The sequence below is a fragment of the Oryzias latipes genome, chromosome 9, assembly GCF_002234675.1.
Source record: "Oryzias latipes chromosome 9, ASM223467v1".
Classification (NCBI taxonomy): domain Eukaryota; kingdom Metazoa; phylum Chordata; class Actinopteri; order Beloniformes; family Adrianichthyidae; genus Oryzias; species Oryzias latipes.
Genome location: NC_019867.2, coordinates 11817756 through 11835128, shown reverse-complemented (window position 1 = coordinate 11835128; position 17373 = coordinate 11817756). Strand labels below are relative to the sequence as shown.

The following is a 17373-nucleotide window of genomic DNA, read 5'->3' as shown; positions in this document are numbered from 1 at the left end:
TTTGCATGAAGCAATATTAAAGTCGAAGCAAAAAGTTATGTAAAAATGATGAATAGTAACGTTGCAATCGCTTTTTAATACTTTTGTGCAATTAGGTTTTCTATTTAAAAAAAATGTTCTGTATGTTTTGCACTATAGGGCACATCAGATTGTAAGGCACAATAAAGGTTCCATTTTTGAACTGTCATCTATAAGGCGCATTAAGGAAAGGGAAAAGTCCATCTGTCAGTCAAAGTTTTTTAACTACGTTCAGTTATTCTAATTCTTGTTTTTGACTCGCTAGATGTCAGCTACACTAAAGTATTTAAAATACCTGTACCTTCCAACCTTGTTAGAAACACATTAAAAGAAATGCAGTCTGGCACATTAGCCGGATTAGTCTATTCCCAATAATACCCAGCCTTGTTTGAAACTCTTAAAAAAACAACAGACTGACATTTTAGCAGAGCACAGTGTACCCCTCAAAATCAGTTCAACATAAGTAAGCACAAGCTGAATGAATCCATAAATAAACTGCTCCAGGATCATAAGGCGCCCTGTCATTTTTTTTTTTAATATTGATGCTTTTAATTAGTGTAGGGAATAATTGATTTGGAGATATCGCGATCCTTCATTTGGCAGGACTTTTATCGATTTAAAATGCTGTCAAGACGATATTTATGTATTTATGAGCGTCCTTCAGGGTCTGACTCTTGTTTTCCACTTAAACCCCCGACCGCTAGTTGGCAGCAAAGCACATTGAGCCTCTTTGAGCAGCTCTACACTGCACCAAAACAGCAATATCTCACAAGAATCAGCTTGTGTTAAAGGCTAAAGGCTGTTCACTCAGCCTCACAGTTTGTGTAATGATGTACTAATTAGTTTTTGCTTGGGATAGTACCGAGCTGAAACTCTGTGCCATGTTTCTCCCAGTACCATATAAAAATACAGATTGTGGTGCTTTGTAGTGGGCTCCGGATGCTTCACTCCTGACACTTGAGATGTATCACGATACATATTGTATCGCCAGACTCTTCCCAATACACAGCTCAAGTGTTCCTTTAAGTTTTGAAAATACAGTACAATTTAATTGTTCACTTTTCATTGTCAATCTTCTTGTCTGCAGGAAACTGGCGTTTCTGCCCCTGAAGCTATTCTGAAACCAGGTCACTCTACTCAGCTTCACACTGCCGTCATCAACCAGTCACAACTGGAACTACGTCTAATCGACTACTTGTCTCAGGATTGGTCCTCTGAATACAGGTCTTGCTAAATTATTATCATGCAGTTTGAATGCACTTGTTGTTTGGGTTTGCTGTTTACAGCCAATTTAGTCAGTTTGTTAGAACAATTTAGTATTTTCCTGTTGAATTCTATGTATTCATGATCCTTTTGATTTTATATTTTACTTTTTCAATTACCGATACGAAGCCCATCCAGACGACTGTTGTTGTGGATTTGGGCTATACAAAAAAAATTGAATTGAATTTAGCCTTAGTCACATATACCCATACGGGGGTCAAGCCGTACAGGTTCAGCGGGTTTTTGAGTTGTCCGACCCCATGGAGGGTCGCAGACAGGCGCGGCAGCATCTTAAGGGGAGCGCAGCTTTGTCTTGCAGTTCCCCTTGAGGCTTGTGTGGCCACCTTAAGAGAAGTCATTAAAATGGAACATGTGACCCTTGTGTGTGGTGACTGTATTGTGAAGCATTTGTAAGGATGATTTAAGTTACACACACTCATGACGGATGGTGATGCTCTCGTACGGTGCCCTCACCCAACACAAGTTACTAAGGTGCTTGCACTGGCCTCTTACTGACTGTACACAAATGCTGCATCCATGGGGCTGGGTAAGGACCCGTAGGTCACCTGTAGGATGTCCACGCAAACTACAGTCTGATTGTCTAATTTCCTCATTCCTCACCCTAACCTAAATTTATGTGTTGCTTAATTGTTGGCTGTGACTTGTCATTTGCTGCATTCACTCAGTAAAAAATGTGCATGAACCAAACAGTCTACAAACGTGATATATCCTGCAGAATACTTGCATATAAACCCATTTTTCACCTGCAGACAGACTGCATCCACCCGAAAGGGCAGTTATGTCTAAGACATAAGAACTTTTGTTTTGATCGTGTAGCTATTTCTTCATAAACCATTTCTTTTCCTAAGGCTATTATAACTGGCTTGTCCTGTCTTACAGTATCAGCAGTAACCAGGAGGAAATCTCCTTCATCGTATTCCAGTCTCTTAAAGAAGAGGAAGATGAGTATGTAGAGGGGACAGAGAGGAAGAAGGCCGAGTTGGACATAGCAGTGCATGTAAAGGATGATTCTGGACACACAGCCATTGCAATACATTCCCCATACTGGATGATGAATAAGACCGGCAGATTGCTGCAGTACAACGCTGATGATATTCATCATAAACATGCATTCACCAAAAACAACGACATGCCCCTGCTCTTCTCCTTTAAACCTCGACACTTCCTGCGAAACAATAAGGTACAGAAGAAGAAGGGTCATTAGAATTTACTGTGATGGAATTGTTGTTATTGCTGAAAAAACTGAAGTTTGAAAGACACTTGATTTATAGTAAATATGTTTTGGTGGATTGTTTGTAGATTTCATGAAAAAAGGGTTTTAGCCATGACATAATTGCTCTTCCTTATTTTGTAAATGATCTTTTTTGGTATAATTTCATTCTTGTCCACTCTCAGGTTCGTCTTATGATCTCAGAAAGTGAACTGTCAGATGAGTTCTCCCTGGACACAGTTGGTAGCCATGGAAAAGTGAAATGTAAAGGCATACACAAAGATTACCTGGTAAGATTTTAGGCCAAAAATAGGCTTTTTGAAAAACAAAAGAAGTGGTATCAAACAGAAGAATTTATAGCGAGGCATGCTGTGTATTTAACGGACCATATAGTCTACTAATTCTTTCATGCACAACGAAACCTTTATTTTAAATGTGATTTGAAAATAAATCTTGCTCATTCTGTCGCATTTTTGTGGGATGTTTATCTCTTTCAGGTTGGTGTTAAGATCAATGCCAGCAGTTTCAGTCTTACCCGCATTGTGACCTTTGTGCCATTTTACACGCTGGTCAACAAAACCAAGTACAAAATCTTCATTTGTGAGGATGAAGGAGACACCTGGACAGAGATCAATCCAGAACAGGTCAGAGTGTTCATGGTTTTCTTTGTATGTGAAAATAAAGTTTTTCAAATACCCGGAAGGGTAGACATGGAAAGTTCGACATGCTCTTAAAAGTTATCGTACAACCGTATGAGCAGTCATGAGGATAGCCAACCTCACCGGAGCTGGTAGTCTTGGATAAGAAATAGGGGGAGGGGATAATATGAAGGAGGAGAGGGATAATGATGATGGCAAAAAATACAAATGCGCTCTGCTCACATCAGAGCATAGTGTTGGGCAGGAGTCTGCAACATATGGCCTCAGAGCCACATCTGGCTCTTTTACCCCTCCATTGTGGCTCACTGGTTAAAGAAAACTAAAACGTTAAAAAATTTTAACTGTAAAGTAGTAAAGACATCAAACTCAAACTTTATTTAACATATTCAGAAACAGCTGAAGGACAATATGTTTCACAAGTCAAACTAAAGCATTTTGACTGACGTTTGTGCGCCGTGTACCAAAAATTATCAGTTGAAAGTCAGAAAGCACAACCAGAATTATGGTGCACCTGGTTATAATGCAGCCTTTCTATTTTTGAATAAATACAAGGATTTTAGGTGCACTTTATGGTTAGAAAAATACGGATTAATTTTGGATTGTTTAGATGTTTAGATTTCTGGCTGAGATACACCACAAACTGTATAATCAACAGCTTTTTAAACGCTGCTGTGCTGACATTACATTATACTACATTTGCTGCATTAAGACGATCCTATGTGACACAGGATGTCTTCTATTTTTCTGTTAAAAAGTAATTCTTCTTTTATGGTTATCTTAATAGTAACAATAACATAAATACAAAACAGTTTCTTATTTTACTTATGGTTGAAATGAGACTTTGTGGCTCCTACGGGGTTGTGGGCAGGGATAAATCGACCTTTTTAAATGTAAAAGATTGCAGATCCTTGATGTAGGTGAAGGAAAAAAACAAACCACACTAGTGCAGAAAATGCACAATACAAAAAATGCTGATGTTGGAAAAACCATCCAGGAAGTGAGGGTCACATTTCCTGTTCATTAGCGTGGAAAAAATGTTTATTGAATTTATAGACTAGGTTATCAAATCCATTTTCAGAGTTAGAAAGCCTTTAGAAAGGGTGCATAAAAATAAAAAAAACACAGGCACGGGTGCTAAGAGGGGTAGATAGGACAGGAAAAACTTTAGGAATGACACAGGAGGAGCAGAAAGAGCATCTGACCCAAACTTGAGCAAGAAGAGGTAAAACTTAATGGTAGAAGACATAAAATAGTTTATTTCCTATGACTTATTTATGTCAGGTACATGTGTATATTTACTTGGTTGGTTGGTGAATTTGGAGACCAGCTGTCTCAGAACTGTTACATAGTAAATAGTTCTCTGGACATAATTCAAATTACTTAATAATGGAAGTGAAGTAAAGATGAAATCAAATATTTTTTTTAATTTGTTGTCTTTTTATACAGCCAGCCACCCCATTCTGGCCTGAAAATGGTACGAAGAAGCTAAAGATCAAAGTAGATGGTTGTTTGACTCCTCCACTAAAAGTTGACTTTACACGACAAGAGAACTCCCTGCTGCTGCATCTGAATGACTCTGTGAGTAAATATTTTGATGGTGAAATTACTGGTTTCAGGGGGGGGGGGGGGGTTAAGAAACCTTGTTATTTTATTGTTAACTAGAATTTTGTCTCTGCTTTGTGTTTTCTCTTTAATGTAGTTGGGCGGCATCATTGTGGATGTGAATCTGTCGGAGCACTTAGTCACAATCCAATTCTCAGAGTATCGGGACGGTTCAGCCCCCTTTCTTATCATCAACCATACCAACGATCAAACTCTTTATTTCAACCAAAGGTGAGAAAGTAGACAGAAAAAACACGAAAAAGGAAAATTTCCTCTCACGGACAACTTGAAAAGCAGTGCTATGTTATTTATTTTCCCCTGTGCTAAATATTTGTTGCAAAAGCCACAGGACTGTACAGTAATTATAGGAACCTGTGCAATAATCATAGGAATCGTAATATATCACGCTGATACGTCTCTTACTCCCTGTCATAATCGCTCAGCTGGTCCGGGACCAGAGACACCATTTTATTTTATCCCTGTGTAGAATGACAATAAAGATTTCCTGATTCCTGATTTTTGTCACAAACTCATCACACTGCATGAACAGTTTAAATGCAAAAAGTTTGCATTTGTATGTTTTCCTGCATGTTTTTGAGACTAAAATGTGCTTTTATTACTGACAGGAAACAGCAGGTCCCTTGTACAAGAATTCCTTGTCTAGTCACAAAGGATCTCCAATTCAATTGTGCAGCTACGGATAATTGACTGTTTATTTTTGTTGTATGGGTCATGCAGCGCCAGGACAAATACCTCGTGGGTGGCTGACGAGGTGCTCGACCTTTCCTTCTCATTGGAGGAGGACAGGTAGAAATATTTGAAAGCTGAAACTTTTCTAACACACTCTGAATTTGTGAGAAAGGAAATCAAAGGATTTATAGATAAATTGCAAAGATACTTCGTTTGTAAAAGGTTAACTCAAACGGCGTGTTTGAACGTGGATTACATGAATCCCGGCACAAGATTTTACTGGTGGATTAATATAGAAATAGAGTCAAGGTAACAGCAAATTAATTAAAATAACTAACAAGCCAAATATTGTTAAAAAGAAGCACTTGGATGTGATCTGGCAAAAGCATGGAAGAAAGTTTTCTCACATCTTCTGGTTTTCACATTTACCGTAAGTTGTAGTCAGAGGAGAACAAACTAAATACTGATTTGCTCTACAAATTGTTCCTTTTTAAAGTGCCCCATTGCTCCAAATCAAATCCCACATATACCGGTAATGAATTGAAATGCGCATTTGCATTATTCCAAAATCACTGGAGCAAAATAAAAGGAGCAATTTAGAAATACTTACCCTTACAGTTGTTCTTTTGAATTCTGTTTATTCATATTTCTCTGTAGAAGTAGAAATTATTTGGCAATGCTACTACTTTATGGGATTTTGCTTATGCAGGTCACAAGTATCGGCCGGTGGCAGTGGGATGGCAGCAGGGGGGGCTGGAGGGTGGCAATCAGAAATTGACCGATAATCAGGTCATTGGAGACCCTCCTATCAGTCAATTATTGCGCTGTTACCGCCCTCCACTCGCCTGCCACTCTACTCCCACAGCACAACCTCCAAATGTCCCTGGGCGGCCACAGAGTGGGGGGAAAAAAAACATGCCGTTTAATTTGTCTTTTTATTAAACCTCTGTGCGGGTTGTAGAAATGCGACTGCCGCCTCCTAAATACAAATGCCGCCACGTGTCCACCTGCCGATATTTGCCAAAAAGCTTCCATTAAGTTCGCCCTGCGAAGGCATTTTGGAATATGTGACCATAGTCTCAATGAATATTCCCTTTCTGCTTCTTTTAGTAAAAAGGGAATGATGCTTATTTCTTCATCTGTTTGTCAGTTTCTGTGTTATTGTCTGAAATACTGTTTCCAGGCTATTTCCTTGATTTGGTGGTGTCTGTTTTAAACTTCTTCTAGGAAAAGCATTGGGAACAATAGCTGATGGGCTCCTCGATCTTGTCCTCTGTTTAGTGGCAGTTTTCATTTTTCCTCTCCTTTTAACTTTTGGAATTGATTATTCTCATCATTTTTCAAGAAATTGTGGCTAATATTACTGAAACACTGTGTTTTTGCGTGCATGCAGCTCTCAGAAGGAGATTGAAAAGGAGGAGCTGGAGGCTGGGAAAGCAGTGTACTACACCTGGACTGATCCCACTGGTTCCCGCGAGCTTTGCTGGACATGTGGCCCTTACAGTGGAACTCTGAAGACTGAAGAGGTATTTTACAAAAGTCTGACTCATTTTTGTTTCTGATGAATGCCGTCAACCTCACTCCCATCAGTCCTTTTTTAATTCTTTACACCATTCTTTCTTCAGAAAATAAGCTCTTTAATTTGCCTGAGTAGCTAACTATTAAAAGAAAATTAAAGAAGTCTTTTTTTTATCAGACTCTTAACAAAAAAAAAATCTTTGCCTGCAGCGGAAGATGTTAAAGTAATGTTTTTTTGCTAGGGCAAAGCTTCCTTAATGCCAAAAGCATTCACATTAGTACTGTTTTTGTGCACAGATTGTTACTAACACATTGTTTTTATCTTTTGTCACATTTTTAGGACCTACATGACGACATGAAAGATGAGCGGAAACTTTTTGTAATTTCCTTTTTTGAAGGTAAAATTTGAGAATTATTAAATGTAGAGATCTCTTGCATAAATTTGTCAGTGAGTTCTGTGTACATAGCAGTGCCACAAATATTCTTTAAAGCAAACAATCCACGGCTACAAGTAAATGACACGTTTAAATATTGTTTGCTTGAATCATTTCAAAGCTTATGTTTGTTTTTTAAAAATTTGGGTTATGGCTCATTCAATTGCACTTTATCATTAAGGAATTTTTTTTGTTTTGACTCATGGAAAAGGCAGAAATTTCTTTTTCGGGTATATTTTTTTCTGATGAAAAGGTCTCCAGCGTGTTGTGGTGTTCACTGAGGATCAGGACATCTACAATCTGCTTGGTGAGAGTGAGAAAATCCAGGCAGCAGAGCAAGAAATCATCCTGCTGCTGCAGAACGTGGGCGTTTCTCTGGTCAACAACACCACCAGCCAAGAGGTTTCCTTTATTGGCATCACCTGGTACTCTACTTGAGTTGAGGCAGTATGAAGTTGCAGTGCTCTGAGCTTGGGGTGATGATAACGATTGTCTTACTTGTTGTGTTACAGTTCTGATGTGGTGTGGGAGTCCCAGCCCAGGAAGAAGAAGCGCTGGAAAATTTTAAACATTAAAGAAGGAGACATGCTGGAAAAACACTTCAAAGAGTACATCAATTCTAGTCCAATTGAGGACGCCATTGTGGAACTAGAAAACAACTATAAGGTTGAACTTTTGGTTTTTATATATTGCTTTTTGAAGTTGTTTTCAGATTGAAATAATATGATGTATTTTTATCAGTAGTTATAAATGTTTATTAGTTTTTGCATTAATATATATATATATATATATATATATATATATATATATATATACACACACACACACACACACACACACACACACACACACACACACACACACACACATATACATTTTATTTAATTTTTTTGTGGTATCCCAGGTCCGCTTTACATCCAATGGCGTGGACATGCGCATGTTGCAGCCCTTTGATGCTCCTCTGAGGAGGCACTTTCTGCCAGGGATTAAAGTGGAATACAGCATCTCGCCACGGCAGAGTACCTACCGCGTGAAAATCCATCGCATCCAGGTAATACCACTGTAGGTGTTGAAATATGGTGAACATTTGTTGGACTTTTGCCTTATAGTTTAAAGTAACAGAGTAAGTGAAAATTTCGAGTAGTTTTAGGAGCTAAGCTCTCTGGGGCTGTTGAGGTCTCCAATGGCAGACAGACCCAGACCATCAGTGATGAGCCAGGGAGTGGTTCAAAACCACTTTAAGCGTATAAAAAATCTAGATAAATGTCACCAGAGCCTCATTCTGAGGTTTGGGATCACATGCCAGTGCCTCGTGGCTGGGGCTCTTCCTACGGGCCCTGGTCAGGCTCCACTCAAAGTGATGATCTCGGATCACTGTCCCTTGGGCCTACTAAATGCAAAAGAGCTCTAAAGTCTTGTTTTTTGCCAGCATTGTTTTTTGGTACGGGCGGAGAGCTGTTGATTTAGACTGGGGGCATTGGCAGCCGGGGAAAGAAATTCCTCAATTGATAGAATGGGGGGTGAGGACCGGACGGTGTGTCCCTATTACTGAGGAATCACACTCCTCATCCTCCCCGGGAAACTATTCCAAAGTACAGAAGAGGAGAGTTTAGATGATAGTTGGACCTCATTTTTAAGAGCAACAGTGCAGTTTTTCATTCTGGTTCTGAAACAATGGACCAGGTCTAGGCTCTCAATTGGGTGCTGGAGAAGCCACCCAAAGATGTCCCCAGTCAAACTCAACAGCTCCCTAAGATGGTGCCGGCAGAAAACAGCTTCCCCCTCCTGAAGTGCCGGGGGGGTCACCAGAATTTCTTTTAGGGCGACCAATATTTCTTCTGCATATATAATAAAAATGACCACGGCACGTGATCAATCCAGTTTACACAATCGAGTCTGCGGTCTGTGCGCTGTTTCACCTCGCAGCCTGGGCCTTAATCGTGAAGTACATGAAAAACATGAACATGAAAAATACAGCGATATTGAGGATAAAAAGGATTAAAAGTCATTCATATAAATGGCATTTATAGAACAGATTAGTGGACACTTTTTTTATTATTATTAGTTGCTTATGGCGAGGGTGGTTTACAAGTGAGGCACTGGCTCACCAGCCTCTCCTGACGCACGTCCCGGCTGATGTGATGTGTTTCAAAAAGGAACCAAAAACCACCAAACTGAGCCCAAACCCGGCCAAATTTTGTCCCCCCACCCAAAGCAAATCAAAACTGCCCAATTGGGCAAGAAACCCCCCCAAATCTGTCAACACTGGTGTTCGGTGAGGCTGCAGAATTGCTATATTATGGGATCTTTAGTTGATTTGTTACCAGCGCTACATATCGCCATGCTATCAATATTTTGATTTAAGGCTTCGAGTAAATGTTAGATTTTTTTTTTAGTTTTCTAAAAATGACCACCACGTCAACATTACACTACTCACAATAAGTTAGGGATATTGTGAATCACTCAGACGATGTCATATATTTGCTTCACTTTACAGATTTTTGGGACAGGGGGGCAGTTGTATCGGGGTGATAGACCCACCTCATTTCGTGCTTTCCACATGATGGTCTCACTGTTTAGTGTCTTTTCCTTATTGGGGCCAAAACCAAAAAATTTTATGAAAAAAAATATTTTTAATGTTGCATCAATTCAACATTCTGTGGGTATAAAAAGATGATTTTTGCCAGTAAGTTATATCAAGTTCTTCATTCAAACAGCCATGAACACAAAACATCGCTTAACAGACAAACAGCGCCACCTTCCCATAATGCACCTTCAGTTGGTGATAGTCAGATGGAAGTGAACTTGGTGTGTCTAAAAGTGTTATCGCAGACTTGCATCAAGACACAGAACTACTGGCAGAGCTTGATAGACCCAGGAGTGAAGTCCTGCAAGTGACAGACCACAATGTGGACCAGTTCCTAAGGATATCTGCATTCACACATGGTTTAGCAAATACCACACAGCTGATGTGAGTGGTACTAATATTTCCAGACAAACCATTTACAACCTATTTTACCGCTTGACTTGAATGCCAGACAGCTGTTGCAGGTCAATACCACTGACACCAAGAATACGACATGAATGTTTAGAGTGGGCACAAGACCATGTGACTTGGACAGTGCAGCAGTGGTCTACCGTCCTGTTCACTGATGACTGTCAGGTCACCTTGTCAGAGACATCATAGAACCCCTCACTTATTCTGAGTAGTGTATTTGTTAGATCAGTCTTTGTGGGCACTTTGGGGTTTGGAGTGTCTTTTGTTCATTTAGTTATTAGTTAAACTGTTTAATTCTTTCTGCAGATTCAGAATCAGATGCAGAGTGCCATCTTCCCTTACGTCTTCTACCCTGTGAAACTGCCAAAGTCCATCACAATGGACTCAGGTTGGTTCAGTGCTACTTGTCTCGTCTTTCATCATTTATATTTTGGAACAGCGTATTCAACTATATTGTTATTATATGGTATTTTCATACTATATACTGTAATGTTATACACTGTATGTTCACACTACATTAATTGTCTTTTTTTGTTGTTGCCTTTTGTTTTTTACAGAACCAAAACCTCTAATTGACATATGCATTGTTACCAGAGCAGCAGGACACTCCGAAATACCTCGCATTAAGTAATTATTAGTTATATTAATGCAGATCTTTATGTACTTTTCATTGTTAACCAATTCTAAAAAATAGTGCTCTTAAGTCTTTCCTGAAACATTGTTAATGTTACATCATCTCCTTTAATGTTCCCACTCGTAAAATGTTTTTTGAAGTACCGGTAGCACCATTGCTTTCGTCACAAACTGCTATGTGTTTTAATTTTAAACCAAACTAAAAGGCCTCCTCACTTCAGGTACTTCAAAGTTCTGATTCAAGAAATGGACCTGAAGCTTGATCTGGGTTTCCTCTATTCCATTTTTGACTTGGTCAACCCTGAAAACACCACGAGCATGAGTCCAGCAGAGGAGGTTAGCTGCACACTCACAATTCCTCTGCTATGTTTATGTTTAATCATTGTAATTTGATATTTTGTGTTATGATTCTTCAGGTGGAACTGTTTGAGAAGGACATAGAGTATATAAAAACAGATCTGAACGATGTATCTGCTGCTGATACATCTCCCATCAGCCTCTACGAGTTCTTCCACATTTCACCCATCAAGGTAGGTGACTGTTAGTGTTTTCTTTTTTGACCAAAGCTGTCATAAGCTGGTGTGGACTTGAAATGAACGCTAGAACAACTAGATTCTGCAAATGAACCTTAAAGTGGGTAGGGCACCATGACTGAAGTTTATTCCCCGCAACTTAACGTTTTGAAAACTACACCTGCTCAAGACTTAATAGCAAAACTATTTGTAGTTATGTTACATTGTTCAGTGTATAACATTACATTATATAGTGTGAAAATACTGCAAAATAACAAGACTTAGTAAAGTTTGAAGCTTTGTTGGGTTCATCTGCTGCTCCCTTTAGGGCTCACCACAGCAAATCATCTGCCTCCTTCTCTTCATATCCTCTAGATCCTCCACAGTCAAAGAAACCACATTCACATCTTTCTTCAGTCCATCTAGGAAACTCTTTTTTTAAATTTATTTTCACAGCCACTTTAAATATTTCCTTTATTCTTTGGAGTGTTGATCCTAAGTACTTAAAGTCCTCCTCCTTCTTGACCTCTGCTCAATTTAACTCAAAATCTAAGAACATCATGGTCCAAAGAGATTCCTGTCTAAACCCATCTGTCAGTCTGTCCATCACCACAGCAAACTAGAAGGGGCACAAAGTTGATTCTTAGTGCAGTCTCACCTCCACCTTGACTACATCTGTTACACCAACAGCTCATCTTACGACTTTCATACATTTCCTGCACAACCCCAATGTACTTCTGCCACTCCGGACTGAGCTTGTCAGCAAGTACTGACCACCAACAGCATGGAAGTGATATTTCATATAGAAAAAGTTTCTGAAACAAAAACATCTGTGCTTCAGCTGCATTTCAGTTTTTCTCTGAGTTCGGGAGGAGAAGATGGCTCAAAAGAGAAAAGAGCCACAGAAGTCATTCCTGTTCAGTCTCTCAACCTCCTGCTGAAGAGTATTGGAGCCACTCTCACTGATGTGCAGGACGTCGTCTTTAAGTATGAAACACCAAAGTTTAGAAACACCTGTGACTGGATACATTTCTTCATTTTACTGACTTTTTTTTTCAGACTGCCTGCATTTGAGTTGAAATTCCAGTTTTGTACAACTCAGCAGCTGCAGTGGAAAGTCATCAGACATTATTCCAAGCAGGTGAAGAACACCTACAAAGATTTTTATTTTATTTTATGTAAGCTTTGGAGCTGAATTCATACAAGAAATCAAGAGTTTTGGCTGAGAACTGCAGTAGGGATATTAATTATATTGATGTTGTCTTGTTGCTTTAGTCTTGCTCAGATTTCTGAGAGAACCGCATTTACGGACTGCTTTTCCCACTAATTCCAAAATAATTTTTCCTTTACTTTAAGTTATTGTTTAAAATAATCCGCTATTATTTTTCAGCATTTTAGGTTTTTTTGTTTTGTGTCATTAAACAAAACCAAGTTTCTAAAACCTTTTTTTCTTAAAACTAGGCGTTTTTACATGCCCATTTTTTGTTCTGTGTCAAAGTTTTTGGTTACTTTTCTAAAATTGTGGCGCCTTTGGACAGTCTTTGAAAATTCTGATGGAAAGCAAACTGAACATTCATTCAGAATGGCTTCCACTGTTATAATGCCTCTATATTTTGTTACAAAATTGATAAAAAACAGATTAAAATAAAAGAAACAGTTTCTAAGAGCGCTGTACTTTATCAGGGTCAGTAATTGATAATTTTTATGTATTTTGTGACATCTTTCCCTCTTATAATTGCATTGTATGTGCATTGCAGGCTATTAAACAGGCATATGTACTTGTGTTGGGCCTGGATGTTCTTGGAAACCCCTTTGCACTGATCAGAGGACTGTCTGAGGGTGTGGAGGCCTTCTTTTATGAACCCTATCAGGTATGAGTGCAACAGACAGGACGACATCCTGACTTTTAACTGTAAAGGTAGACACTCGTCATTTTATAAGACAAACTGCATTTAGTCTATAAAAAGTTTTTGGTAAAGTGGCCATATTGGATACCCCGATTGTGTTCCAATAATTCAGTAAAGGTACAGAAATTTCCAGCAGCACTAATCTGTGTTGATCTGTATTTTCAGGGAGCAATCCGGGGCCCTGAGGAGTTTGTAGAAGGAATGGCTCTTGGTGCCAAAGTCTTTGTTGACAAAGCTGTGGGTAAGTATGAAATGATATCCAGACTAACTGCTGATGAGATTGAAGGGAATGAAGACACTTTGTGTTTTGTATTCACTCCCAACCTGAAATGTCAGCTGAAACATGACTTTAAGGCCAAGATAAATTCACTTCAGCCTTCAGCAGAATAGCGAGTAGGTTTGGAAGAACGACAAACTCACTGGGATTTTTGGAATCCTGTATTTCTTTGTTTGTGAGGTTTTCTTTCTTATTTGTTTCAATGTCTCACTATGGGATATACCCTGTGCTAAAAAAAAACGTAACTAAATAGAAGTAAAAGCCCTGAGTCGTTGTACACTAACTGAACAGTAGATGGGGGGGGGGGGGGGTAAAAACATTTTTACAATTCTTTTGCATTTGTTATACAGGAGGTTTAGCGGGTGCAGCCTTCAAGATGACAGGTGCGATGGCGAAAGGCATTGCTGCAATCACCATGGATGAAGATTATCAGCAAAAAAGACGAGAAGCCATTAACAGACAGCCCAGTGGCCTAAAAGAGGGGCTGGCCCGGGGTGGAAAAGGACTGGTTTCTGTATGGAAAACTTTTTTTGTTACATTACTGGTTTTTAAAATCACAGGAAATGCTATGCCATATATCTTCCAATAGTGGCCTGCCTCCAATTAACGCCAATCTCCAATAAACACCGGTTGCAACAGGTGCTTGTTACTTTAGATGCTGATCTCTGAGTGGCAAGGCTCCTTTAAGAGCGCCTCCCTCCCGCCCCATGCACAGTCGTGCAGACGCCAGGTGTCTGTGGTATTTTGAGCCAGTGTAGCGATCAGGTAGCGATGGCCTTCAAACACTGGTTCCATTTAGCGTTTGCACTTGGCGCAGTGGCATACGCCAAAGATCACTCTGGTGGATTTTTGGTGGATCCTAAACATTGTCGAAAATGGTGCAAGCAGATGGGTGATGTTGAGAAGACTGCTGCAGAAACGAGCAAACCGATTTCCTGCTGGAGGTTAAAAGAAAGCGAGTGACAAATTAGAAGAACCGCTTTTAACATGTATTATTGAGCAAAGACAGACACGGAAATGATCCACATGAAAGCGAAGAGGATTTTTGAGATTGATGATGCTTCACAGAGAAAAGAAACATTTGCACCCAATCAAAAGTGTTTTGCTAATCAAAACATAAGACAATGAATAAATCCTGAAATGTTCATCTATTGGTGGTGGTGTCTGAATTTTGTGACCTAATTTCACCACAAAATGAACATATTACCCATCACCATTCTGTCTGGGATGGAATAATCGCTGATTTCCAATAGACCCCTATCTCTAATAAACCCAGAAGCTACTAATGGAAGATATACAGTAATTATTATAAACTTTTTAAAAAGTGAAAATCACTGAGAATACTAATGTAAAACCTTAATATATTTTTAGGGATTTGTCAGCGGCATCACAGGGATTGTTACCAAGCCTATTAAAGGTATTTGAAAGACCTAACTGGTTTAATTTTTGTGTGGTTTTTTTAATACCGGTTAAATAAATAGTCATAAATGATCCTGTGTGCAGGAGCTCAGAAAGAAGGTGCTGTAGGGTTCTTCAAGGGTTGTGGCCAAGGTCTGGTTGGCGCCATAGCTCGCCCTACAGGCGGCATTGTCGACATGGCCAGCAGCACGTTCCAAGGGATCAAGAGGTACGGCTGATATTTATGCTGATAGATTAACCTTCAGGCAGCTTGGCTGATCATAGACTACCTCTTTCTGGACTCATGGTGGAGCAGAGAGTTTTGACCAGATTTAGTCTCAGCTAGGGCTGCACGATATGAGGAAAACTCACGATATGCCATATTGGTGATTAATATTGCGATAACGATATAATTTGCGGTATATAAACAAATAGCAAAACAACCAAAAACATCATTTCCATTTCACTGCAACAGTTTAAAAATTATACTCCAAATGACCCTCGTTGATGTAGGAGGCAAACATCAAGCATAAAAGGGCTCATCTGATTGATCAACAACGTAAACGGGTCCTTCCGATTGGTTAAATGCATAAAGGGATTTATTTCATTTGTTCAATATTTCAAGCTGCCATGAGTTTGTTTTAGCACATTTAAGGTAACCATTTATTGTGATTTTCGCCATCTTTTGCGGTATGCATATTGCACAGCTTGATGTCGCGATAACGATAAATTTGCGGTATATTGTGCAGGCCTAGTCTCAGCTGTACGTATGCGTGTGACACCACATGAAGTACTTGTCTCGTTTTCATCCTTTTAGAAATTTCTCCTCTAACACACCAGATAGTCTGCAGTTGTATGTGCATTTACACAGAATAATTGGTTTTAGAATGTATTTTCTGTCACTTGGTTCTGTGTTTAGGGCAGCAGAGGCATCCCAAAATGTGGAGTCTTTGCGTCCACCTCGTTTCATTCATGAGGACGGCGTCATACGGCCGTACAAAGCCAGAGAGGCCAACGGGAGCCAGATGCTTCAGGTATATGAATCTCCACTTAGCTGAATTACTTCAGGCATTTTACTATGAGATTCATAAAAAACATGCAGTATACATTTTTTTAACATAAAGTTTATTTACTACAATTTCAAATTGTCTCAAAACTTATCCAGTGTAAATATAAGAAAATCTTAATTTTTTAGTATTGTTTTGTGTAGAAAATTAAAAATGAAAAGATTTGAAGAAAAGGTACTTTACCTATTACCTATTATTATAGACGAACATGTGGATGATTTGCAGAATGACCCAGACTCATCCCAACAGATTTAATTGTACAGATTGAGTCACTAAATCACATCATCATTAAACAGGGAAGGTGGTTGGAGCGGTTGCATGTTTCTGGTTTAGGGTCAGACCTGGATTAATGTGGGTCTTTGTCGATCACACTCAGGATTTTAAACTTAAAACACTTGATGTGTGAATCCAACTAACAATATTTTAAGAATCTCACCTGCATGATGGTTAAAAACTGCCTATTTTTGTTGTCCATAAACTTTAATTTGTTTTTATGGATGTTTTATAGCATAATGATTGCCATTGTCATTCTTCTTTTATCATCCATTCCATTTAAAACATTCAGGTTTTTTGTTTCATTTTATTTTAACATTATTTGGAGGTTTTTACATCCTGAATCTTGAGGTTTACCAGCAGCCAGCCTACGACTGTGTAGCTACACCTGACACCACCTGCTGTCTTTTATATTAGGCACAGGTCAAATGAGTTCCGGGATGTTTACGTTTAGGTTTAATATAATGCTAAATGCAGGAAAAAAGTAATAATTTGGTGCAAATTCAGTCAAAACCAAATATTTGTCCTTTTATATGTCCTGCTATTTACACTTTCAAAATAAAAAAAGCCTCTTTTTTTTTGGTCAAGTGATTGGACGTTACCTTTAAAAGCTTTAAGTGACCATCAGTGTGTTTAAAGCTTTGAAAGCTCCCGCTGAAAAGTTGAAACCAAAAGTAAGCTGGTTGAAATGATCAGTTCAGTGGAACCACGCTGGAGTTTTCTCTGCGCTGACCTTCACTCTTCTTTCTTGTCATCTCCACAGTGGCCATTGGCTTACAGTGAATGGAGTAGAGCTGGCTCAGATGATGAGGATGATGAGTAAAGCAGCTAGAAGTGATGTAGAGTAGAGCAGTTAGTCCTTTGTCTCATGGCTCATGTTAGAATTTTTGTGC

At 39.1% G+C, this 17373-nt stretch overlaps 1 protein-coding gene across 1 annotated transcript in view; it reads left to right on the top strand.

The window, feature by feature from the left end:
* Nucleotides 1–17373, top strand: part of vps13a (vacuolar protein sorting 13 homolog A) — a 43318-nt gene that overhangs the window by 24523 nt on the left and 1422 nt on the right. Inside the window, exons 49-71 of the mRNA XM_023958409.1 lie at nt 1106–1242; nt 2182–2482; nt 2698–2802; nt 3010–3156; nt 4618–4749; nt 4871–5004; nt 6857–6989; nt 7322–7379; nt 7669–7840; nt 7928–8081; nt 8320–8466; nt 10720–10801; nt 10971–11040; nt 11268–11382; nt 11463–11576; nt 12400–12545; nt 12618–12699; nt 13316–13429; nt 13631–13706; nt 14093–14256; nt 15114–15159; nt 15246–15369; nt 16060–16174. Of these exons, the coding sequence (XP_023814177.1) occupies nt 1106–1242; nt 2182–2482; nt 2698–2802; nt 3010–3156; nt 4618–4749; nt 4871–5004; nt 6857–6989; nt 7322–7379; nt 7669–7840; nt 7928–8081; nt 8320–8466; nt 10720–10801; nt 10971–11040; nt 11268–11382; nt 11463–11576; nt 12400–12545; nt 12618–12699; nt 13316–13429; nt 13631–13706; nt 14093–14256; nt 15114–15159; nt 15246–15369; nt 16060–16174 (2868 nt within the window). The remainder of the gene's footprint in view (nt 1–1105; nt 1243–2181; nt 2483–2697; nt 2803–3009; nt 3157–4617; nt 4750–4870; nt 5005–6856; nt 6990–7321; nt 7380–7668; nt 7841–7927; nt 8082–8319; nt 8467–10719; nt 10802–10970; nt 11041–11267; nt 11383–11462; nt 11577–12399; nt 12546–12617; nt 12700–13315; nt 13430–13630; nt 13707–14092; nt 14257–15113; nt 15160–15245; nt 15370–16059; nt 16175–17373) is intronic.